This window comes from Caloenas nicobarica, chromosome Z, assembly GCF_036013445.1.
Source record: "Caloenas nicobarica isolate bCalNic1 chromosome Z, bCalNic1.hap1, whole genome shotgun sequence".
Lineage (NCBI taxonomy): Eukaryota > Metazoa > Chordata > Aves > Columbiformes > Columbidae > Caloenas > Caloenas nicobarica.
The window spans coordinates 3971371-3996710 of NC_088284.1; the positions used below are offsets into that span (position 1 = coordinate 3971371).

A 25340-nucleotide genomic window follows, 5' to 3' on the forward strand; every position below is an offset into this window, starting at 1 on the left:
GCACAGAGCTGAAGTGCTTCTCCGTTTTAAGAAAGTATTTGAGGACTCTGATAATTATTCATACATTCAGAAAGTGCCTACTAAAATCCTGTGACTTTGATTAACAAACTCCTTGGACGGATATCCCATCTTCACACTACGTGGAAGAAAAGGAGTATAAGAGATGGACCCAGACACAGGCTGGAACCTCCCACTCTCCGGATAACTGAGAAGTCATATGTACCAAGGGGATTGCTACATGATGCTTTGGGTACACTGGCATGCGTTCGGGGCATATGTATCCCACTCAGATCTCAGGTCACACTTCTGCCTGTTTCTAAAGTTTTTCATTAATGGTGATTAAACTTGTACTTTAGGTTTAATTTCGGTCACGTCTCTCAGGGAACTTACTTTGAGGAGCACCAACGGTTACACCACGTGCCTGGAACAGGTTGCCCAGAGAGAATCACAGAATGGTTGGGGTTGGAAGGGACCTTGAAAATCATCTAGTTTCAACACCCCTGGAGGTGGTGGCTGAACCATCCCTGGAGACATCCCAGGCCAGGCTGGACGGGGCTCTGAGCAACCTGAGCTGGTGCAGATGTCCCTGCTCATGGCAGGGGTGGCACTGGATGAGCTTTGAAGGTCCCTTCAACCAAAACCATTCTGTGATTCTGTGTGCTCCAGGCTCGCTGGAAGCTGATCTACATCCTGCCTGGTGCAGCAGTTTGCAGCACAGCTACCTCGCGAGAGGCTGTGCCACCATGAACCTGCTGGGAAGTCCCACAGCCTTGTTGAGAATCTGAAGGAAGTCAGTCAGCTCCTCCAACCGCCTCTCTGATGAGGGGCTTGCATTTTTTGTTAGGTTCATGGTATAGCTTCTCCCTGGTAGGCTCTGGAGACCTCAATTTGATTAACTTCTGGGAATCTGTGAACTTGGACTCATTCTGGCTCTGCAGGACCAGAAACAAACGTAGCTACTAGTGTTAGGCTGGAGCTGTGAAACTCATCTTCTGACCAGGTCTCCTCAAAGTTTGTGCCCTTTTTGTTATTGTATATATGATTATGGCTTTGACTCAGAAGCTCACATGCCTCTGTGCTGCTGGTCTCTCTGAAGTCCCTGTGTGCAGTGTTGCTTAACAGCTCCTCAGTGTCTAACAACACTGGACACGGGGACAGGGGATATGGGGACCAGCACACAAACCTGCTGCCCGCTGACTTTGGAGCAACAGGAGTTGCTAGCTGCGTGATTTTCTTCAAGTTGAATCTCCATGACTTCAGTGTGTGCCTAAGCCCACTGGTCCCTGGGGCTTTTACTGCGTTTCCTTGTGTGGAGAAGATCTCGGTAAGCTTTAACATCTGTCCTGCTGCATTGAAGTGCATGTGTCAGGGAACCAGTTGTCCTATTTTATTTCCAAATGACCAAGTGTACAAATATTCTTCTGAAGGAGCCTGCTGTAGTCGTAGTCCTTTAAATACATATTTTAAAAATAAGTTTGAGACTTGTGTGTGCTGGATATGGTTCTGTGGTGGTTATTTTTTTGTGTGTGTGTGTGTGGTGGTGTTTTTTTTTTTTAAAAATGTGGCTTTCGTGTTCACTTTCTCTTGAGGCTGGGGCTGGTACACCTTCAAAGCACCCTAGGATGTTTGGGTGGTGCAAGTTTCCTCTCCTGGAAGGAAACCTACAAGAGCATATCCTTGCTCAGCCTCTATTTCAATATTTGCTCAGAACCAAGACAGTTATGGGAGAAAACATCACAGTGTTGGCATGAGAAAAAGTGCCACAAACTGCAGGACTGTCTCATAGGGCTGCCTCCCCTGCAACGGTTATCTACTCTGCAATACATTGCACGGTTTCTTTATTGGTATTTTTCAGCTGACTGAGCACAATTGATGGTGTCAGGCTTTTCTGGACGCAGAGGTCCCCAGTGAGGCTGAAACTTGGCTCACACATTCACAAAATGCACATAAGTTATCCCAAAATAAGGGTGCTGGTTCTGAACATACCAACCGTTTGAACAGACCTAAAGCCAAGCGCACTTTGTCTTGGAAGAGGAGTGTCCAGACATGGAGCTACTAGGAAGCAAGTCTGTGTGCCCATGAGTGCTGAAATGGCTTTTTATCTTCAGCTCCTTCCCTTGCCTGCTTGTCTTCCAAGGTGCAGAAGACTCTTGGCCTCCTCCCAAACATCTATAGGGGGGTCTGGCCTCCTCCCACACCCTTATAGAAGTTCCTGGTGTTAGGGACACCGGGTGCCCTCCAGGGAGAGAAAACAAATGCCTTAATAAGACAAGTGCTTAAATATAACAGAATAAGAAGAGTAACATGGATAGATGCTGGGCACCTTGCCTTCGGGCAGAGTCACACGCAGCTCTCCCTTTTTGTACCTGCAAGCCAACACATGATTTACCACATGAAAACAGCTCTGTTGATAAAGACTCTGTCACTAACCCATGTCCCTAAGAACCTCATCTCCTTTAGCACTGGCCTTTATCACTGGTAGCTCAGGGTACCCAAGACCAGTCTTGCTAATGTGGTGGTGTCCAGCTAAAGCAGCTGTGAAAGTTGAGTAGTTGAACTGGCCTGCACTCATCCTGCTGTTGACTCACCAGGTGATGGCCTTAAATGGTTGGTGTAGAGGACCTCTTCTGAAATAGGATATCCTTATTTTGATTTTTTTTAAAGGTTTTTTCTTACGCATGGGCAAGAATAGTGTTATTTCTTGCATATTTAAATGTGCTCGCTGCACAAGGGCTGATGGCAGTTTACATTGTTCAGAATGTTGCTTGGAAGATCATTTACTGAAAACAGCAGATTGGTGCAAGTCTTGGAGGATATCACAGAATCACAGGATGTCAGGGACTGGAAGGGACCTCAAAAGCTCATCCAGTGCAACCCCCCCGCCGGAGCAGGAACACCCAGATGAGGTTACACAGGAAGGCGTCCAGGCGGGTTGGAATGTCTGCAGAGAAGGAGACTCCACAACCTCCCTGGGCAGCCTGGGCCAGGCGCTGGCACCCTCACCGGGAACAAGTTTCTTCTCATATTTAAGTGGAACCTCCTGCGTTCCAGTTTGTGCCCATTGCCCCTTGTCCTATCACTGGTTGTCACCCAGAAGAGCCTGGCTCCATCCTCCTGACACCCACCCTTTACATATTGATCCCCATGAATGAGGTCCCCCCTCAGTCTCCTCTGCTCCAGCTCCAGAGCCCCAGCTCCTCAGCCTTTCCTCACACGGCAGATGCTCCACTCCCTTCAGCATCTTCGTGGCTGCGCTGGACTCTCTCCAGCAGTTCCCTGTCCTTCTGGAACTGAGGGGCCCAGAACTGGACACAATATTCCAGATGCAGTCTCACCAGGGCAGAGCAGAGGGGCAGGAGAACCTCTCTGACCTACTGACCACCCCCTTCTAATCCCCCCCAGGTCCCATTGCCCTTCCTGGCCACAAGGGCCAGTGCTGGCTCATGGTCACCCTGCTGTCCCCAGGACCCCCAGGTCCCTTTCGCCTACACTGCTCTCTAATAGGTCATTCCCCAACTTACACTGGAACCAGATTATCATAGAAACATTTAGAATCATAGAATCATTTTGGTTGGAAAAGACCTTCCAGATTGAGTCCAACCATAACCCACCCCTGGCGCCAACCCATGTCCTGAGAACCTCATCTCCGTGTCTGTCCAACCCCTCCAGGGATGGTGGCTCCAGCACTGCCCTGGGCAGCCTGTTCCAATGCCCCACAGCCCTTTGGGGAAGAAATTGTTCCCCAGATCCAACCTCAACCTCCCCTGGCGCAACTTGAGGCCGTTTCTTTGTGTCCCTGTCTCCCCTCAGCTCCTGTTCTCCAGCTGAACCCCCAGCTCCCTCAGCCGCTCCCATCACCCTTGTGCTCCAGCCCCTCACCAGCTCCGTTCCCTTCTCTCAACTCGCTCCAGCGCCTCCCATTAAACTCCTTCCGCACCAAACGAGCGGACGCGCCGCGACTCGGTTTGTCCCTCCGTCCCTCCCGTAGCTGCCGCGCTGCCGATTGGCCGCGATCGCCCGGGGGGCGGGCCCGCCCGTTCCGCCGCCGCCCCGCCGGGCCGGGCCCGCAGCAGCGGGGATGGCCGAGGCCGTGAGGGGCCCCCGCCGGGCCCGCGACAGGGCCAGACCCAAGGTAGGGGGGCCCGGGCCGGGGGAGGGCGGCGGGGGGCGCCTCAGGGTGTCGTTCCGCCGGCCCGGGGTCCGGGGAGGGGGCTCGGGTCTGTGAGCGGCGCTGAGGGGGGGTCCGGTGCGGGTGGGGGTGCGTGTGACACCCCGCGGGACTTTGGTGAAGCGGTTTGGGGTCGCTCTTTTATCTTCGTTTGCTCGTGGTTGCTTTGGGCGGTGTTTCCGCGTTTGTTGAAAGCAGGGGGGGAGGGGAGGGGGGGGATGTTTTTCTAAAATAACTGTTTGTGCTTTTCTGAAGCGATGCAACAAGGTTTAGAGTAATTGGCAGCCAGGGGGCGGGTAAAACGGTGTAAACGAGTTTTTTATTCCTATAGCTTTTGGCCTTCCCGAATAGTCCTGCGCAGTGAGGCGGCTGGAGCTGCCCTTGGGGAACCTGTAGAGCTTATAGAAACATTTAGCAGTGTTTTGTTATAGTGTGGGGTGGCGGCCCTTCTTCACTGGCCCTTGTGGCCAGGAAGGCCAGTGGGACCTGGGGGGATTAGAAGGGGGTGGTCAGTAGGTCAGAGAGGTTCTCCTGCCCCTCTGCTCTGCCCTGGTGAGGCCGCATCTGGAATATTGTGTCCAGTTCTGGGCCCCTCAGTTCCAGAAGGGCAGGGAACTGCTGGAGAGAGTCCAGCGCAGCCACGGAGATGCTGAAGGGAGTGGAGCATCTATCGTGTGAGGAAAGGCTGAGGAGCTGGGGCTCTGGACCTTGGAGGAGACTGAGGGGCGACTCATTCATGGGGATCAATATGGAAAGGGTGGGAGTCAGGAGGATGGAGCCAGGCTCTTCTCGGTGACAACCACTGATAGGACAAGGGGCAATGGGTTCAAGCTGGAACAGAAGAGGTTCCACTTAAATATGAGAAGAAACTTGTTCGCGGTGAGGGTGCCAGAGCCTGGCCCAGGCTGCCCAGGGAGGTTGTGGAGTCTCCTCCTCTGCAGACATTCCAACCCGCCTGGACACCTTCCTGTGTAACCTCATCTGGGTGTTCCTGCTCCGGCGGGGGGGTTGCACTGGATGAGCTTTTGAGGTCCCTTCCAGTCCCTGACGTTCTATGATTCCATGATTCCATCTCACATGTATAGGTTTGTCTTTGAAATGCTGAAAACTTGATGCTGTGTTTGGCAAGTGATGCCGTTTCTTATTCAGTAGCTGGTGTTTTAGTTGTTAATATCACTCTTCCCCAGTTTTAATCCTCTTGTGAGTGTGTTCCTAGCTTATGATGTTAGTGTCTACAGCTTTCTGAAGGCTTGGTTTTCCTTGCAGCTGTGCTACGCAGAATTTCAGTAGCTTGTGGAAATGATTTGAGCTGAAATATCTCGCTTCAGAGTTCGGTCAAAAAGGAAATGTTTACCTTAATTGCTTAACCTTTTCCATGTTGTAAACTGCATGGCTGTGGGGTTCCAGTCCAATTTCGGACTCAGGAAGGTTCAAAAATGATTCCAAGAGTGAGATTAAGACACAAATGAGGTCAGAGGCTGGTAAACGATCTTATTTTTATGCCTAAAGACAGAGTAAATCTATTTCATTTTCACACCTAAAGCTAGAGCAACAAAGAAAAAAGAGGGGGAGAAATTAGGAGGAAAGTTAAGCAAGCATGCAGGAAGATAAGCAAGAGATAGTCACCGCCAGGGATCCAAATGTGTCGTCCTGTTGGGCAGCTCTCAGGTTGAAGTTGTGGCTTTCAAAGCCCTCTGAAAATAAATTAATTAATTAATTGTCCGTTGTTCTGTAAAAGAAAAGGTAGACCTAAGTGTCAAAACTCAAGGCAAGTAAAGACTGGAGGGAAAAGCGTTCCCAGAAGAATGTGTCACTGTTTTTGTTTTGATTCAGCCCCATGTCATACACAGGGCAGTCAGATCTTAGGGCTGCTGCTTAAGAGAATCGGTGATGAGTCACAGATGACGCTGATAGCTCATTAACAACATGTGTATGGTGACTCCAGCAGCTCCTGTCTTTGGCCATCCCTTACAGGTGTAATTCACTGTGAAACAATTCGCTGGCAATGTCACGTGTGAGAATCCAGAATCCTTCAGTGTTACACATGACCCATTCCTGATATTTTTGTTGCTGTTATTGTGCTCAGCTCTGTTAATTGGCAGGAGGGTTCGAGGATGCAGTTTGTGGTCCGGGCACACTGAGGACTTTACCATTCCTGTGCCTCGGGAACAGGCGTGATTTATGATTTATCTATGATAATCCTTTGAAAAGCTGAAATTCTGGTGAGCTGGGAGAAGGGTTGGCTCAGCCATGGAGCTGGCAAGTAGAGGAACGGAACAACTTATCCTTGGTGCCATCTCAAGGCATATCAAGGAGGGTCATTCTGTGATTCTGTAATGGATCCCAGGGCTTTCTGAAAATAGGAGCCCCAAAGCTGAGCTTGTCCAGCACCTGTAACACCAGAGTGATTCAAACACAGCAAGGTGGCAAAAACAGTTAACATGGAACTGGCGAACATGATGGTGTATGTTTGTGTGCATCTCATTGGGTTGCACTCAGTTACTGCAGAGATGTTTCCTGAAAAATAGCAAGTGTCCTTGGAGGTTGAGCTGTTGTTTACTGACGTGGTTGGAGAGCGGTTAGGCACGGGATGAGGCTAAGGAGCAGGTGTCATCTTTGACTTAAAGGCCAAACCTCATATTAATTCAGAACCTCATTTCTCGCAACCTTTCTCAGATGAAATCCCTGGATTTTGCCTTGGAAACTGAGAACTGAAAGGCGCTTTGTAAATTTTAAACCCAAATATTTTATCTAACAGTGGCGTTTGGGAGGAATACAGGATGCTACGGAAAGATAAAGGTGGTTTCTTCTGTACAAGAGCTGCAAGAGGGAACTTTGAGACTGTAGAGGGAAAAGAGCCAGCATGTGTTTGTAAAGTATGAGGCTCAAGTACACAGTCAAGAAAAATGATTTAGTGGTATAGTGTCCTATGGAAATTACTGACTTGGAGTTAATTGTCATGAGATGTTTATTATAACAACAAGTCCTAGTTTAAAGAATTGTGCTGATCTATTTTTAACCTGTCGCCTGTAGCTTTAGTTAGGCTTGGAGTGTGTCAGAGCTGCTTTGTGATCAGAACTTGTGATTACTGGTTTTAATATACTGGAAAACACAGTCTGAAAGCAAAGCTAGTGCTTTGCCATTTTGTAAAGGAGCTGTGAACATATGTTTGGAGTAAAATTAGGCTTGAGATCGAGGTTAGCTAGGGCCTTGATTTGGGCTGTTTTCATGATGCCTTCTCAGAAGGCCAAGTCATGTCAGCTGCTTAGTGAAAGCGTGTGTGATACTCTCAGCACGTTTCCAAAACTATAATCTTTTCCCCAGTCCTGGAGGAATATTGAGAGTTTTTCCTAATTTCAGCTGTGTTCTTTGTTATATTAATTTGAGTCATCCAAAACGGAAGCGTTGTAACGTAACTCTTCTCCCTTCTGCTCCTAATAAACTGGTAGGTATACACAATCTACAAATTGGCAAAACACGTGGCCAGTTTTTTGTTTTATAAATTGGCAAATGATTTACAAATTGACAAAATCTTTGTTGATTTCCCATGCAGCATTATTTGCCACACTGTGCCTTCGGAGGGAGGCGAATTTACATCTTAGATGAGGTTTATGGGAACTATTTACCCCGAAACTGATCTCAGTTTAAAAATGGTCAGTTGGTTTACTACTTTGATGTCACCACTAAATTTTTCTACATCTCCGGTGTGTAATACCTAATGAAAATAGCTATTTCAGTAATTGTAAAGATGTTGTGATGGTTTTAAAATGTAATTATGGAGTGCATTCCAGACTCTTCTGCTCTGATTTTTTTTTTTAATTATTCCATTCAATAAAGTATTTCTGTATAACTTAGACAAATCACAAGGTAACTTTTTGTTTTTTGGTAATAGAGTGGAATCCAATGACTCTTTCTAGAAGTCATGGTCCTGTTATTTTGATTATTTTATATGTTAATTAAACATTTCTCTTGTACTATTTATAGCTTTTTACATAGAAATGTTGAAACGTTGTTCAAGAACTGACTAAGAAAATATACACTGATAGACCATCTTTAAAGGGCAGCTAAAGAACAAGGATCTGTTTGGTACCTTAGTTTTTTCCTTTAATATTGTGAAAATTAATGTGTTAAGAGCTTTTGGAGTTGTGGGGTTGACAAATACTAGTTTTGGTGGTGGTGGGATTTGGGATGTGAGAGGGAGAGGCTCACTTGGTAGTGACATTCTGTTATTATTTTTTTTTTCTCCTAGGAAAAAAAGAAAAAATGTAGGGAGGAGACCCAGATACAAGAGTCTGATGATGTCTTCCTCCCTCCTGTGGCAGAAGTATCTTCTCAAGCCAGTAAAGTGCAAGTGGAACATCCTGGAGAATTTACAGAAATTTGTCTCAGTGATGATGTAGAAGATGGAAAAACTATAAATGATGTGTGCGACATCCCCCAGAGTGGTTTATCTTCAGCAAATGAAGGGTCTTCAACAGTAACTCTAGAGCCCACCACAGATACAGAAGAGCTCAAAGCTGGTCCTTCCCATGAGGAGTGTGGGAGAGATGTTGAGAAGAGTGCAAAAAGCAAGTTTGACGAACCTCACAGCCCTGTGGAGGTGGTTGCAAGCGGATCAGGAAACTCAGATTTGCTGAGTAGCACGTTTCATTCCAGTGCTGCTGGCTCCCAGACAGCAGTGGGCTTTGTACGGGACAAAGGAACTGAAAACGTACAAGATGTTAAAAATCCTCTTGTCCGTTCTTCTGAGAAGCTTCCTTTTAGTATCTCACAGCTGTCTTTGGAGAAACCCAAAACATGTATTCAGCGTTCTGGTTTGAAACCAGTTTATCCAGAATTGTCGGCTGAATTGTCCCGTGAGAGACCAACCGTAATAGCAGTTAAACCACTGTCACACAATGAAAGGCTTTATCCAGAGCTCCCAACTGAACCAGAACTGGTGCCATTTACCAGAGAACAGCTGAAAATTTTTGAGCCGTGTTCATGGTTGGAGAACGTTGAATCCTACGCAGAGGAATTCGAAAGTGTTGCTCATCAGGACAGGCACGAATTTTACGAACTGCTCCTCAACTACCTGCGCTGCAGGAAGCAGCTGTTGCTGGCTGAGGCAGAGCTGCAGGCTATGACAGCTGACTGTCAAAACTTCAAGGGAAGATTGTGGACATTTAAAGAAGAACAGAAAACTGTGCAGGTGCTGTTGTAGAAGCTACTTTTGAACCCGAACTATTTGGATGTCATTCCAGACATTAATTTTACTTGCTGTCAAGTTTACTGTATTGATTATGTTTTCTTCTAAAAAAGATGCTTGCCTTTGCTTTCTGTCTCTCCACTGACCCCTGGTACTTCAGCCTATCATTCTGTTGAGATTTAAGACATTTTGTTGTTTGATTTTTGAACTCTGACGAGTGTAGGATAGGGGGATCTCTGTTAGTGATCTCTTGGAGTTAAGAATGAGCTGTGTACAGCCAGTTCTGCCTGTAGAGTTGGTGAAGTTTGTGCCACTTCAGGTAGATGCAAGGGATATGCGGTGGAGTAAGACTTCTGAATGATGGTAGCGGTGATGTCCCATCTGGCCTGCCCATAGAGACAGTTTTTGCTGACATCATTCCTGCTGCCACAGGTGGCAGCTGCAGAGGAGCTCGAGTCACGCTACGCTCATGGGTGACCCTGCTGCTCAAAGCATAGGGAACGCAAGTTCCACCCATTTTGAACTGTAGCTCTGTGGTTTTAGCTGCTTCCAGGGTGGTCATGGTACTCTGCAGCATTTGTGTCTGCAAACCAGAAGGGACTGGGGAGCTCTTTGGTTCACACATCACAAAAATTTTGCCTCAAAATCATTGTGTAACTGATTTTTGGAGCTGGACATTACAGTGGGAGTGAATGAAATTGTACTGGTGCTCTGATTCACTTATACCCAACACATCATCAAAACTGTCCAGGGGTATTAAGTATAATACCTGTGTATGTGGTGGCTTTTCCTGTTGTTTCTGTAAGTGCAGTGCCTCTCCTGCGGAGTTCCTTGGAGTTGAGATGTTAAAGAGACATCCACTGAATGGATTTAAATCTTTTCCTTTTTACTAGAGAATAACACTGAACCTCACTGGACTCTCCGTTTTGTGTTGCTTGCTTTCTACACTGAAAGTGGTTTTGTTTTCACTTTTATATCCCCACTGGGCATCATACAGTTGGCTAAGTTTGCTACTTGTTTTTTTCCATCTCAATTCACTATGTATTTATTCTATGTCCAGAACAGTGGTTACCTTTATACCAATTTAAAATTCTTATACTACTCACCTAGGAAATACAGGGTTACTTTAAAGCTAAGCTTCCAAAGTGCTGCCTCTGAAGCATGCTTTCTGGTTGCATAAAAGAATTAACAGGAATGTTATGTATTGTGGTTTTCTTGTGCTGAAGAATTAGGGATAGGACACACAAAGACTGGCCTCAGCTTTTAATTCCATTTTGGGAGAAAGAGTACGGTTCATTTCTGAAAATTTTAAATGTACAATGGAGATTTGCTAAAAATATTCAGTTCTAGCAGTTTAGAAAAATATTTATCTTGTTTCGGTACATGTCTTAGCTTTGAAGTATCAGACCCAAATATTTGTGAAAATCTATAAACTAAGAAGCAGTTGCACTGGCTGGGAGTAGAGAGATCTCATTTTGTTACATCTATCGGTGATACAAACAAGTCAGTCATATCTCTTTCTACATCTGAGTTATTGAGGTTTTGCAGAGTAATTTTTTTCAGAAGTCAGGGATATGAATCTTCAGTAATCAGCAGTTCTAAGAAGTATGGAGGATGTTCTGTCATGTTTGTCTTTTCCACCTGTGAAGGGGCCCTTTTTATGAAAGCTTTGAAATCTGTTGGTGGGATGGTTATGTCAAGATTAATTTCTGTAAGCATGCTCGACCCAACAAAATGACAAACCACTTAAATAAAATAATTGCTTTCTCTTCAGGGTGTCTGTGCCGATCAGTGCAAAGTGACAGGTCACCATCGCTACCAGACAGTGGAGCTGAATGAAAGTGTGTTGGGGGAGCTCAAAAAGCTGTTTGAAGCCAAAGCGGAGCACGTCCATCAGACACTGGCGCTGCACTCATACACTTCGGTGCTGTCCCGGTTGCAGGTGGAGTCATATGTCTACAGGTTGCTCAGCAGCTCGTCCCTGCTGAGATCAGTGGCTCTTCAGCAGCAAGAACAAGGTGTGTTGCTGGTCTAGACCGCTCCCCAGGATGTTTAGGGTGCCCACCACCTTGTTCACCTGCAGTTTTGAAGGCTTGTGGTGGAATTTGTATACTGGAGTGTTTCTCTTCTGATACTAAAACCTGCTGGTCTGATGTGGGGATCAGTGAAACTCTTTTCTTGCAGGGAAAGTCTCCACCTCTCTTAACTTGTTCACCCAGAGTGGAAGCTGAATGCAGGAGTACCTTCTTCTGTCTGAGCCTCATAGTGTCACTGATTACTGTAGAGGAACACTGGGTGGGAAGGGACACCTGGATTCCAACCCTTTGTTATCAAGGCAATGTATAATACAGTCCCTTTTCCAAATTGGTTATGCACAATTCTAAAAACAGTTGGATATTTTTCCTGTTTTACCTCCTCTTGGAAGGCCATTTGAAATCTCACAGCTTTAATACTTAGAAAACTTTCTTTTTGTTTTCATCCTAAGTGTGTTACTTATTTGGATTTGGGCCAATATAATCTTTTAGCTGAAGTGTTCCTCCCACTCTGGATATTTATCCTTTCTGGTCCTCCTCCCGTTACCCCCCAACTGCCAGATAGTTTATATGGATAGTAAATGATGGTTCTTAAAAGGTCTTCCCTCAACATAAACTTGTTATGAGAGTAACCATAGTGTGTTCTTTGTGTAATTAGGACCCAGTGCTTAATTATAAGATAAAATAAATAAGTGTTCTTCTTTGTCCAATTTAGCAAGTAACTGCATTGAAATATCTCGGTATCTGTAGATACAGAGAGCAAGCTTTCTATATAGCCCCAAACCCACTACTTATGTTGTTACTCTGAGAACTGCTCATCGAAGCTCCTTATTTCTGTTTTTAATTTACAGTTTCAAAACAGTCAGAAAATCTTTCTTCAGACATGGGCCAGCTGAAGGAATGTATCAGCGTCCTTTTCAGTTTCACTCGCAGAGTTATCGAAGATCCTCAGTTTCAGAGTGACCTTCTCCTGTGGCTGCAGAGACTGGTGAGGAGGGAGTAAGCATGGATAGATCAGTTTGATCCAACATATGGGATGAATTCAGGACTAATTTCTGGAAATATTACTGTTCCTGTTGCAGTCCCACATGCAGTGTTGTGGTGGTTTTTGTGTTGGTTTTTTTTTTTTAATTTGTTCTACTTGAGGAATAGAATCTGCTAGTGACTCTTTAGAATGAATTCCCTTGTCTAATGAAGTCAATGGAGGTCAGCAGCATTAATGAGGACTGGCACCTGAGCAGCCAACACTGCTCAAAGTGGACTTAGCACTCAATATTCACTATGTTTTTACTTATTTTGAAAGCAAAACTATATAGACTTCTCATTTTTGAAAAACTTCTTGCTGATATCTAAATAAATTACTTTGTAATGCAATTGTAAGGTAATTAATTTTTCCACACCAAAGAAAACAGCTTTTGGCTCATAAGCCATGCAAGCAGACTTTTAAATATTGTTCTCCTGTAACTCGCTCTGAAAATTGAGGTTTGCTAGAAAGCATGGGAAGAGAAATGAAGAAACAGTATTGCGCTAGTCAGCAAGACTATAGAGGAAGGAACCTTTAAATTGTTTACAAGTTTCCAGTATACTTCCTCTTAGGTGTCTGTGTTGCAAAGAATTGGCTGTCCAGGCGACCATCTCTTCATCTTCAACCACATCCTACGGTGTCCGGCTGGGATCAGCGAATGGGCTTGTCCGTTTGTTCAGGTGTGAATGTTTCGTTTTTTATTGTCAGAAAGTGGAAGTGGGGGTGGAGTGGGTAGGAGAACGTCTTGTGCCTTGTCAATCCCTCCTGACTGACACCGTGTTTCCAGGTGTGTGGAATTGTGGTACCAGTGAGGGGTTTTTGTGAAGGGATATGTTTACCCTTCTTAGCCAACCATTTTATATCCTGCATGTTGAAATGCGGCTGGTTTCCATGGAAAGTTCATTGGTTAGCTAATTTCATGGGCAAGGGAAAGGGTTTTTACTTTGCATAGATCAAAGGGAGAGCAAATATCCAAAGGCACCAGGGTGTTCTTGCAAAGAATATTTTTGCTCCTCCAAGAGGGGAAGATGTTTCAAATCTAGCAGTAGGAAAAGGATTGCAATTACACTAACAGGGGGAAGGCAAATAATGAAATAAAAGGATAGAACAGAACCACAGTATCATTTAAGTTGAAAAAGACCCTTGAGACCATCAAATCCAACCATTAACGTAAAATGGCAGCATCCTGACTTCCCCTGTGCTGTGTGTGGAGTGCATTTTTTTCCTTTAATTTCTCTAAGTACTTTTTTTTGAAATCTCCCAGTATTTTACCATATCAATATGTTCGCTAGGTTGTGGGTACTGTCTTTTATGGATACTTTTTAGTCTGAACAAAAAACTAGTGAAAAATGTGAAACTCAGAATTTTAATTTCTCTGATAAAACTACTTTGTTCTCTCTCTTACTTATTTAGATTTACCTAGATTATTGCATTTAATTTCAGATCAAAGTCTTGGATAACCCATCAGGTGTCTTTCATTTCATGCAATCTCTTGCCTTGCTTATGTCTCCTGTCAAGTAAGTATGGATGTGATTTTATAAATCTGTTATGATTATTTAAGAGTAGAAAACATGACACCAGATCTACTTGTGAAAGCCTGAAAATTCATTTTTGGCAAAATCATAAAAGCAGACACAAACAAGTGATTCACCATTTAAATTCAAACTCTTTTTACTCCTTCATCTTCAAATACAGCCTTGGCAGTACGTTCTTCTGCTGTACACAGAATGATGCAGCTTGCCTTCAGCTGTCAAATAGCTTGTGACAACTGAGATACCCATGTTGTGTTGCTGTGAATTCTTAGAGTTCTTGCCTTTTGTGGTGGCCTGTTTGTTATACTGTCTCTGCAACAGAAGCCCTTGAGTAAAGGGTTTGTTAAATTGATGTATATGCTGGTTGTGCTTTATTTTTTTTCATCCTTTTTTATCTAGAAAGAATAAATGGTGCTTGGAGAAGCTAGTTAATGAAATCAATCATGATTGAAAACTGTTACGTGCTTCAGTTAAAATATACAACTTGGCTCCCTCACTGTCCAGATTTTAATGTCAGACAATCAAGCTGCTGATATTTAGGGCTGTCATTGTGATCTTTATCAATAGTCTGACCTTGAGTTAAGTGGGGGTCCTATTTATTGGAGGCTATTATTTGAAAAGATTTTATTTTTACATTTCCTGTGTGGAGCTGCTTGGGGAACCAAGCATATCCCGAGGGTGTGCCTACTGCCAGTGCATTTTGGTGCTTGTGTTTGGAACAAGGAATAATTCACGTTGTATGGAGTGACACTGATAGTTGCTGATAGAAGGACACAGAGCACCCACAATAGCTGTACTTTCTGTTAAAAGTGCTGGTGCTTCTCTGTTACAGCTGCTGCGTGTCATGAACAAGTCAGAATTCTGAATTTGGGTTGTGAAATCAGTATCATAAAACTTGGATTTCACTTGTGCTATGTTCATGTTATCAGAGTATAAATTCAAGTTGATCAGGAGGGTGATACTGTGCTGGAATTTTCTGGCACTGTGTGCAGAGTTCTGCCAGACCATTTCTGGTCAGAAGGAAGTTGCATGTTATAATTTCAACTTTTTATATAACCTTTCTGTATGTTCGTTTAACTTGCTAGTATATGTGTGAACAACTAAGGATTTATACGGTACAGAGTCTGAAAACTAGCATCCCAGGCTTAAGGTGGCCTGATACATGGAACTGGAGCTGGCTTGATTTGAGGCAACTGTTTCCTGCAAGGTCTTTATCACTGGTAGCTCAGGGTACCCAAGACCAGTCTTGCTAATGTGGTGGTGTCCAGCTAAAGCAGCTGTGAAAGTTGAGTAGTTGAACTGGCCTGCACTCATCTTGCTGTTGACTCACCAGGTGATGACCTTAAATGGTTGGTGTAGAGGACCTCTTCTGAAATAGGATATCCTTATTTTGATTTTTTTTAAAAGGATTTTTCTTACGCATGGGCAAGAATAGTGTTATTTCTTGCATATTTAAATGTGCTCGCTGCACAGGGCTGATGGCAATTTACATACAGAATGTTGCTTGGAAGATCATTTACTGAAAACCGCAGATTGGTGCAAGTCTTGGAGGATATCAGATTATCATAGAAACATTTAGACTCATAGAATCATTTTGGTTGGAAAAGACCCTCTGGATCATGGAGTCCAACTGTTAACCCACCCCTGGCACTGCCCCATGTCCCTGAGAACCTCATCTCCGTCTGTTCAACCCCTCCAGGGGTGGTGACTCCACCACTGCCCTGGGCAGCCTGTTCCAATGCCCGACAGCCCTTTGGGGAAGAAATTGTTCCCCAGATCCAACCTCAACCTCCCCTGGTGCAACTTGAGGCCGTTTCTTTGTGTCCCTGTCTGCCCTCAGCTCCTGTTCTCCAGGCTGAACCCCCCAGGTCTCTCAGCCGCTCCCATCACACTTGTGCTCCAGCCCCTCACCAGCTCCGTTCCCTTCTCTCAACTCGCTCCAGCACCTCAAGGCCTTTCTTGGCGTGAGGGGCCCAAAACTGCCCCCAGGATTCGTGGTTTGGCCTCCCCAGTGCCCAGCACAGGACGGTCCCTGCCCTGGGCCTGCTGGCCACACCAGTGCTGGTACCAGCCAGGATGCTGGTGGCCTCTTGGCCACCTGGGCACACGCTGGTTAATGTTCAGCTGCTGTTGACCAACCCCTCCAGGTCCTTTTCTGCCAGGCAGCTTTCTGACATGCTTGTTAATTTCTTGTCCTTGCGTCTGATTTTTAAATATCTTCTCTTAACTAAAAGGTGACAATTCAGAATTTTTAATTTTCTAATTTTTTGTAAACTTGATTTTTTCTCTATAAATCAGAAATCGAGTTGATTTCCTGTGCCATATGAAACCAAGTGAAAGGAAAAGTTCCTCTTCATCTGGGAAAGAATCTGGAAACTGGACCCTGGTGGATGAAGGAGGAGAAGAGGTACTGCAAAGGACTTTTTTCCCTTTGTGCTTTTTGCTCAAGGTTGTTGTATTGTTTTTGTGAAATGGAAAAAAATTGCGTTGTTCACTTAAAACGCATAATATGAAACTCAGTTCTATTTTGCTCCTCTTCTATCTCTGTGATACAACTGTAGATAGTGGGGCTTCCAAGGATGAGTATTAACAGATAGAATTTAAACATTTCGGCTATTGTGTGCAAAAGGTACATGGAAATAGACATATGTTTGAATAGGTGCTTCTGTTCAGAAGCTGGTTGGACTAACATAGTTCTGTTTCCTGATGATGAGGGCTTTTGTGTAGAAACACAGACAGAAGAGGAATTTAGGAGGTCGTGCATGTGAAAGAGCGTTCATTTGTGCTTTCTTTGTTTTCCTCTTACAAGCAACCTGTAATTACTATAATAGTGAAGCCCTTTTATCACATGTTTATTGTAAAGCTACTGAAAGCCACTGTATCTGTCTATAGGATGAGGATCCTGAAACAAGCTGGATTCTGCTTTCAGAAGATGACTTGATTTCCCTGTTGTCTCAGTTTCCATTTCATGAACTCTTTCAGCATTTCCTTGGGTTTACGTCTGGAGGTAAATCAGCTGCTAAAGACTTATTCTTCATTTTGCTTAGAATAATTGTATTGATGACTAAAACTGGTAAGAATGCTACTGCATTATAAGAATCTTTGAGTGAAATAATAATGAGCCTATGCAACAGCCCACAGACTAAACGAATGAGGTGAGAGTGTGATGAGATGGAAGTGTATGCCATGTGTTTAGGATAACTTAAAAACTTAACAGCACTACTATCATGGAAAACGTTGGAGTCCTTTCCCTTAGTTTTGATCTGCTCGGTAGTTATACTCACAGATGTGCTTTCAGAACTAATTTTTCCTCTTTGCGTCTTAGCTATAATGTTATAGTGGTTTTTCTGCAATTATTTACTAATTCTTTATTTTACTAAATCTCTGGACAAGTGCAGGAAGATAATTTCTTGCTAGAGGTCTTACAACCTGCATAGGTTATTTGTACTTTTATGCTTAACAGGTATTTATTGTTCATTTCATTAAAAAAAAAAATCCGTTAACTAAAAATGAGCTGTTTGCCAGCTATATGATAATTGTTGTGTTGAGTCCATGTTAAGTTACTTAAAAAATTCAGATTCACATGGTTTTTTGAAACTTATTTTTCTGTCTTGGTCTTAGGTGCTTATTTTCCTGAAAAAACAACTCCCCAGGAGATGATGAAGATTTTTGCTTTTGCAAACTCCTTAGTGGAACTTCTCTCTGCGGGGCTAGAAACATTTAACAGAGCACGGTATCGACAATTTGTGAAGCGAATTGGTCAGCTGATCAAGTAAGAGAATATCTTCTCTGTGATACGATTAAATCTTTTTCATATAGTCTGATTTAAAGTTTAGAGCTGCTACAGAAAACCCTGACAAGCCACCAAACAAATAAATAAAACCAAACTCCACCAACTAAACCAACCAAAACAAAAAAAACCCTTAACAGTTCTTGGGTAGATTTTGCTCTGAGAGTTAGTTTAGGATTGATTTGGGAGGCTGCAATCTGAGTCCTTGGCTCTAAAGCTGCATGTGAAGTGGGGAACTGAGTCTAAACTGAACGCTGTGGGTACAAAGGAGCTGGTGAGCTGTGGAACACCAGGCTGATTCCATCAGTGATGTGCTTGTCTTGTTGTGGAAGGTCACTGATACCCAACAGTTTCTTGAATCACCCCTTTTTATAACTCGTGTAACTGCCTTTTTTCTATTGGTGTCCAGAATTGTTTTAGTGTTTTTGATTTGCTCCTTGATATCGTCATGTTCTTGCAGTACGCAAATGTGATTGGGACATAGAATGTGCTCTTTATTTTTAAAGCTCTATCAGTCATTTTATATGGCTTCTATGAGTGTATTTTCAAGGGAGATACAGTTAAACCAGGAACAAAATCCATGTTTTTCCTTTGTGTTCTTACAGCAGTAACTTTCTCAGTTCCTGCATGAACTTTTTGCTGCCATTTCATCATACAGGATTACCTTAAGGCTCCAAAGTTCAGACACAAACTAATTTAGTGTAACAGAGTATTGTGCATTGTTTGCTTGAAAAGCCAAAGAAAGGTAACACAGGAAATTCAGACTAGCCCTGTCTGAAGAGAGGAGGGAAATGCTATTTATATGGGAATCTCTGGGAACCAGAGGACAAAGTGTTGAACATGTCTCATGTGACTAGACTCTGATCTGGTTGCACTCGTCTGTTTTTATATGGTGGTGACACCACTGAACGCTCCTTCTTTGGCTTGTTTGTTCTGCTGTGCAGGATGACCCTTTGCAATGTGAGTGACCACTGGGCCCAGTATGTTAGCAGCAATAAACCATATGGAACAGTAGCGCATCCCTACTCTGTGGAAAAATTGCAACTGGAGTTTGATGAGCTGTTTTTTAGAGCTGTTCTACATGTTCTGAAGGCAAAAAGGTAGGTTGTCCCATGTGCTTGATACTGGCTTCATCTTGGAGAAGTTAGATATTTCAAACTGGGAATTGCAGTAGCTTTAAATACTTAATGCTTTAGGCAAGGCTGCAATATGCAGGATTTTTCATTACACTGGTAGTATCAAGAATGGCAGAAATCATGCCTTGAATTCTAGGATCTGGCAGAAGTTCTGGGGACTTGTTCAGTTCAGAATGAGGTTAAACTCAGAATTTGAGATGCTAAGACACATCCTCATATTCCTAATTCTGTTATATGGCAGAGACGTGGGCATATGTCTCCTTTCTTCAAATGCTGGGATTTATCAAGTCGAAACTGTTTCTGTTTTCTTCAAATCCAACAGGTTGGGAGTCTGGTTGTTCATGTCTGAGATGCCTTATGGAATCTTATCCAGCGACATGCTTTGGAGGCTCTTCTTTGTCATGCACTGTGCAGACAGCGAGCACCAGGAACAGCTCTGCTCTACGCTGCAAGCTGCTGACTGCAAACAAAGGCTCAAAGGTTGGATTCCTTCACTCAGAACCGGTTCTCAGCTACTACTGCATTAGCCGTGGGTTTAATTTTTTGCAGATTTCATTGTGCTGTGTTAGCAGCAGCACAACTTGTCCCGTGGCCTCAGAAATGTTTTGGGCAGTTCATGGGCTTCCAGTATTTTGACCAAACTCAAATTTTAACGGGAATTGTTGTATGTACAGTCCTTTTACTTTTTTCTCTGACAGTGACTGCTACTGGCTGCTTTAGAGAGCTGTGAAAGTGCCATGCAGTAGGTACATCTTGTGTATTCTTGTATCAGGTCCCAGCTCGACCTTTCATAGTATTTGGAGAGTGAGATTTAAATCCTGAAATACAGAATTTTGGGTCACTTAGGGTTTTTTGTGAGCTGTTGACTGTTGCCGCCATGCCCCACCCCGCCAGCTTGCTAGTTTGGGCTTCAGTAATTTACGTCATGGGAGATGTGCTTATCTTCCACACCTACAGGTGTTTCCTGTATCCCAAGCTTTCTTTTCATGCTTTTCTTGTCCTGTATGCCACCTTTTCTTTCTGTTTCCCCTTGACTTCTGTCCTGTGTTCTTCTCCACGTTGATTGTGGTGCCTTCAGCTCTAGCAGAGTTATTTAGAAACCAACTGGAACACTATCCCTCTGCTGCCTTCTTCATGGAAAATATTTCAGGATGTGATTGAAAGGGGGACAGGTAAACAAAACAGTGACTCCCTACGTCACAGCTTCTTTAATGTCTTCAGGGAGAGCAAATCTTACTCCATCAGTTCTACTTTTCAGTTAGCCGGCAGCCCAGATAGCTGTTACCACATCAGCCAAGTCTTTTGATGGAGAAGCAGAAGAAAATGGCAATCTTGAGAGGTTACTGAGTGTCTTGACTCTGTGCAAGCTCAGCTGACATTTAAGGCAATTTACGCAGAGTGGGAGAGGGTTATCAAGCCTGTAGCAGGGTACGCGTTGTGAAGTGCTGGTCTGATTAGCACTTGCCTGCCAAAACAGTTGCAGTTACACTGTTTCAGTAGGACTTTTTTTTTTTACTATAAATTTTTGCTGCATCTCAAGCAAAGATGATATAATATGATGTGATGGGTTGCAGCTCTGACAGTAACAAACACATTTTTTGTTTGTTTTGTTCAGGCTTCTGTTTGCTTCTAGCTAACTTTTATGTTTTAAAGTCCCTGGTATGCTGATGCAGGATATTTTTATCCTCTTCATTCTCCTGGATGGATTATGTCAGCACAATACTATTTTTCACAAATGTCTAGACAGGGAATATCAACAGTTCTTTCAGTGCAATCTATCTAATGTTCCTAAATAGCTTCTTTTGATTGACACTTATGAGTATAATGCTGACTGAATTTCCTGTAATTCATACCCTGAAAGATCATGGCATGAACTTTATTTTGGGAGAGAACCTTTTTTCATTCCCTTCACAGATTAAGTTTAAGTAGTGTTAGGAGTGGTGAATCTGCAGGTGTGTTAGCAAGCCTTGGTATTTGATGAGAGATTCAGGCTTGCATGCACAGAGATGGGAGCACAGTCGCTTTTAAAGGAGAGGTAGAAATAACATTGTAAAACAAAGTGCAGTGATGGTGCTGCACTTACGAGGACAATGTTGGACTATGGGAGGTACCAGATATAAAATGACCTCCTGGGGAAATATGGGAAGTCCAGTTACTTGGGGTATTCTTGAGTGGACCAAATGTTAATAAATTCACTGTGGAACACACATCTTCACTGACAAGCAATGCCTTTATATATAGTAATGATATAGTCTTTTTTTCCTTCTGCATTACCTTAAAAACCCCAAACAACAACAAAACACACAGTGGTCTGTAACTTGTGATATAAGGGTAAAAGGAAGCATTAGGAAAGGGAGATGAACGGATGGGACATCGTCCGTGTGTTTATTGTATCCATCAGAGTATGGGTTATCTTACTGTATGGAAAAAAAATCTTCATTTTAATTGCACAATCCTCTATCACACTGTTCATGAGATGTTTTGGCTGTACAAGTCTGACCTTCTCAGGTTGAAGAACAGTTGCAAAGTTCTTGAAAGCCCTTAAAATAGAATGTAACCTAAGTGGAAGTGTTTAATTGCAAACAAGCTGAGCTCGTGCCTATGCAGATTAAGTAGTTGAGTACCACCATGAGAGCTGCTTCTGGATATTCAACTGCTATGATAAGGTCACTGTAAACAGTGTTTACTGGCATGGTATACTTCAGAGAAAGCAGACCACTCTCCAAACCATTTTGCAGCTCAAATGCAGCTTTCAGTGCTTGTTTCACTGCACAGACTCTATTCAAAGTCATTTGGAGGAAATAAAAATTCTTTTCAAGTCCTGTTGAGGTTTCGTTGTACCCTTCCCTTCCTATTGTCCCTCACCCTGAGGGCTGAAATATTTATTTCATTTGGCAACATGTTACTTGGGTTTAAAGAGGAAACCTGCCTTGAATTCAAGTGAAAGCATCTTGGCCTTCCTGTCCTGTGCAACTTGAGTTCTCTGTTTTCAGAAATATTTTCCAAGCAAGTGTGTTCAGTAATTTTCTTGTATTGAGTCTGAGAAACTGAAACCAACTTTTCCTTGTAACTCTTGAAAATAACCTAGGCCCAGGGCTAGATGCTCGAAGAACTTTTGTTTGTAATTAGCATAGAATGATCTCCCCAGTTAAATTGCTGCTTGAAATCATGGAATGGACAGAGCTCTCAACTTGATCAAAACTTCTCTGCTGTGCTTGGATGGGCTTAGTTTTAGTCTTCTCTTGACTGCGTTCTGATTAGAATACTTTCATATAATTTGGATTTAATCTGTGGAATTAATTGCTCCGATATGTGTGGAAGCCAAAACCATGCTAACATTTTTTAAAAGCAGAAAGATTGAAGCAGTTCTTCCTGTGGATGCTTGACTTTGCATAGTTAAAATAATATTAAAAGTTGATTTCCAGCTGTTCTTGAAGCTGTTTTAGCTTTCATTATGAATTGTTAGTGTATTTACTAAATCATATGGACTCTCTACATATTACGGTGGTTTTTGCACCTTATTTTAAAGCAGCTGATACCAGCCACTTCTGAAGAGAGGACACTAACCCAGTGATGATGATTCCTTTGTCCTTGATTCCTTTTCTGGGATTGGGCTGTCAATAAATGTATAGGTATTAACGATGTGTGTCCTGTAACACTTCTTTTGTCATGTTTCTTTCATCTGACTTTTTTCTAGACCCAGCGCACCTTGAAAATTTTGAAAAGTATCTCAAATCAATGAACTGCTCGGAAGAAATTTGTCTACTCACCACATTTGCTCAGATGGCACAAACCAAACGGGCTGATGTTGATGAGGATTTTATTAGGATCATAGTTTTGGAAATATACGAGGTGGGTAATGCTACTGGCTCATTCAGGAAAAAGATGAATGTGCTCTCTTCCTTTCTAGCATCGGAAGGTGCGAAACACGCGTGGCTTCTGTATTTTGTTCTACCATGGAACCAAGAAAGTGCTACTTCTGAAGTTTATAATCTAGTACTGAATTAAAATATTCTCAAGTGCATGTTTTTCTGGGAGAAAGAACAGCTTTTCTGTAGACCCACCCAGAGTGAAACAAATGAACAAAAATAAATTTATTTTGCTTTATTTTTCTCATACAGGTCTAACTTATAGCTCTGAAATTTGTTGTATGCTTGTTAAGGAAGTTTTCGTAGGCTTCCTGATACACAGACTCAGACATGAATTCCAGGAATTGTTCTTAAATAATTTATTCACAAGTTACAGTGTAGAGCAGTGTGAGCTGGGTGCCTCCTGAAAAGAGATCCTCAGGGAAAAGAAACTTGGACAATTATACCCCAACAGCCCAAGCCCCTGCCCCCAGTGCATCACTCAAAGTTCTGACCTTCAGTTATCATTTTACACCTGCGGCTGGAGAAAATAAGTTATTGACAATAACCAAAACATTATTTTGTTTTGTCTAGTTTTAGATGCCATTCTGCTTCTCTACTTACCTCCAGGGATGCAACTCCCCTCATCTTCTAGCTTGAAGACTCTGAGGTTTTTGTTTAACAAGGGAGAAAGTTCAGAAGTTCGCAGCTTGCTAAGCAAATTTAGTTATGCTAAATGAATTCTCTATGAACAGTTTCTACACAATTTGTGTAAGAGCAGTATGCCTGATAATTCAATAAGCTAGGGTGGTCTATTCCCTAACATAGTGGTTTTTTTGTTGTGGTGTGTAGGTTTGTTTTTGTGTGTGTGGCATTGTTGTGCCTGTGTTTAGTTTTGGACTTTGTTTTTGGCACTGTGACATAATAATTTCTTATCTTCTAAGGCAATCAGTTTCAGTTTTAATATTGGCGTTTATCAGCTTTGTCCAGAATCACCAAGAGCAATTTGGTTCTGTATTTTCCAAAAGACGTTTTATTGCGGTGTTAGTGAAGGTCAGCTACAACCAGTAACTCCTCTCTACTCATCTTCTCAGGTGTCTTATGTTAGTCTTTCCACAAGAGAGACATTTTCAAAAGTCGGTCGACAGCTCTTGGGAGCGATTGCCAGCATCCATACACAGATTATTTCTGTACTGCTGGATCGAGTTAGAGACACCATTGAGAAAGTTGGGATGGTAAGTGCTAACGTCCATCACTTAAAACTAGAGGCCACACAAGCTGTTATAAGACACAGCTATGTATGAATGGACCATGTTAAAGACCTGCCCATGGTTTGTTGTTTGGTGGTTTTTTTTTTTTTTTTTTAGCATATTACTCTTTAAGCTAGAAGGGCATAATGCTGATTATTGTTCCATACTGAGTACTGATTAGACCTTTTTCTTTTCTGCCCTCAAAGGTGTCTTTATATCTGTTTAAAGAACTGCCATTGTACCTGTGGAAGCCTTCTTCATCTGAGATAGCACTGATTGGCAACTGGTTATTAAATTACAATCTAACGACAGTGGAGAATAAACTAGCCTGCATTATCTTGGAAGGGCTGAACTGGGGATTCGGTGAGCATGTATGTATTAAAAACAGGAGGCCTGAACCTGGTCAGTTTTACAGAATAAAAGTGTTACTCAACCTGAGACTATAATTTAATTTGAAGACAGTTAATTACGTGCTTTTATATGATGGTTGTACTTGATGGCATAGGGTGGGAACTTATCAATAATTTTACAGCGTTCTGCCTGAGGTTTGGTTGTCTTGCTTTCTCGTAGTGCTGAAATTAAAGAGATATTTAAGCAGGAGTTTCCTCTTTCTAAACAAGAGGAAACATCTGACAGGACAATTTTAGTGCGTCACTTGATTGAGATATCTGTGGCTGCAGAAATAGAGGAATCCTCCAAGAAATGTGTGAGCCTGGTGTAACTGTAGTTGGCAGGCTGGTATCCCAGTATGTTTTTCACAGTGCAAGAAAACTAATGATTGAAATTAGAGATTTCAAAGCCCTGAGCATTATTTAAATAATTGGAAAATATTCCATGGAATGGGTTACTTTTGGAGCTCCATCAGTTCAGTAACCAATGGAGGGTGAATGTTTTATCAGCTTGAAAAAATTAGGGGGAAAAAATTCTGCCGCCTGTGTTCAGTGATCCGTTGTAATCTGTAACATTTGATCGTACTGAACACTTCCCTGTGCTGATACTTGTACATCAAGATTGCCTTACTTTTTCTCCCTGTTTCTTGATGACACATGAAAACAAAAGAATGAACTGTGAGGTCTTCACTGTGCAATAACAGTGTCATGTCTGTACCCTTTGGTATGGGGAAAAATAGTTCTTTAATGTGGCTGCTGATAAGACAATTTGCTATACTTCGATACAAAAAACATGATACTTTTTTGACTTGTTTTGCTTTTAAGGGCAAGATTTCAAGTGTCTATACTACGCAATTTAAAATGTCATCTATGGATCTTTGGATCAATTGCTATAAATACACAAAATGCATGTGAGAAGTGATTATGGTCACTTTTTTTCTGAAAATAATCTAGCTCTTTAGGTTTTTGTTAGCTCATTATT

General features: G+C 42.8%; 1 protein-coding gene across 2 annotated transcripts in view; it reads left to right on the top strand.

Annotated features, from left to right (window-relative positions):
• Positions 1–4049: 4049 nt before the first annotated feature.
• The window catches only part of EPG5 (ectopic P-granules 5 autophagy tethering factor), a 57591-nt gene continuing 36300 nt past the window's right edge, over positions 4050–25340 (top strand). For both annotated transcript variants that reach the window (XM_065656271.1, XM_065656272.1), the window contains exons 1-14: positions 4050–4132; positions 8418–9359; positions 11131–11374; positions 12241–12377; positions 12986–13093; positions 13857–13930; positions 16244–16352; positions 16838–16952; positions 17567–17717; positions 18680–18835; positions 19194–19351; positions 22569–22723; positions 23814–23954; positions 24176–24340. In XM_065656271.1, the coding sequence (XP_065512343.1) occupies positions 4079–4132; positions 8418–9359; positions 11131–11374; positions 12241–12377; positions 12986–13093; positions 13857–13930; positions 16244–16352; positions 16838–16952; positions 17567–17717; positions 18680–18835; positions 19194–19351; positions 22569–22723; positions 23814–23954; positions 24176–24340 (2709 nt within the window). In that variant the 5' untranslated portion in view covers positions 4050–4078. The remainder of the gene's footprint in view (positions 4133–8417; positions 9360–11130; positions 11375–12240; positions 12378–12985; positions 13094–13856; positions 13931–16243; positions 16353–16837; positions 16953–17566; positions 17718–18679; positions 18836–19193; positions 19352–22568; positions 22724–23813; positions 23955–24175; positions 24341–25340) is intronic.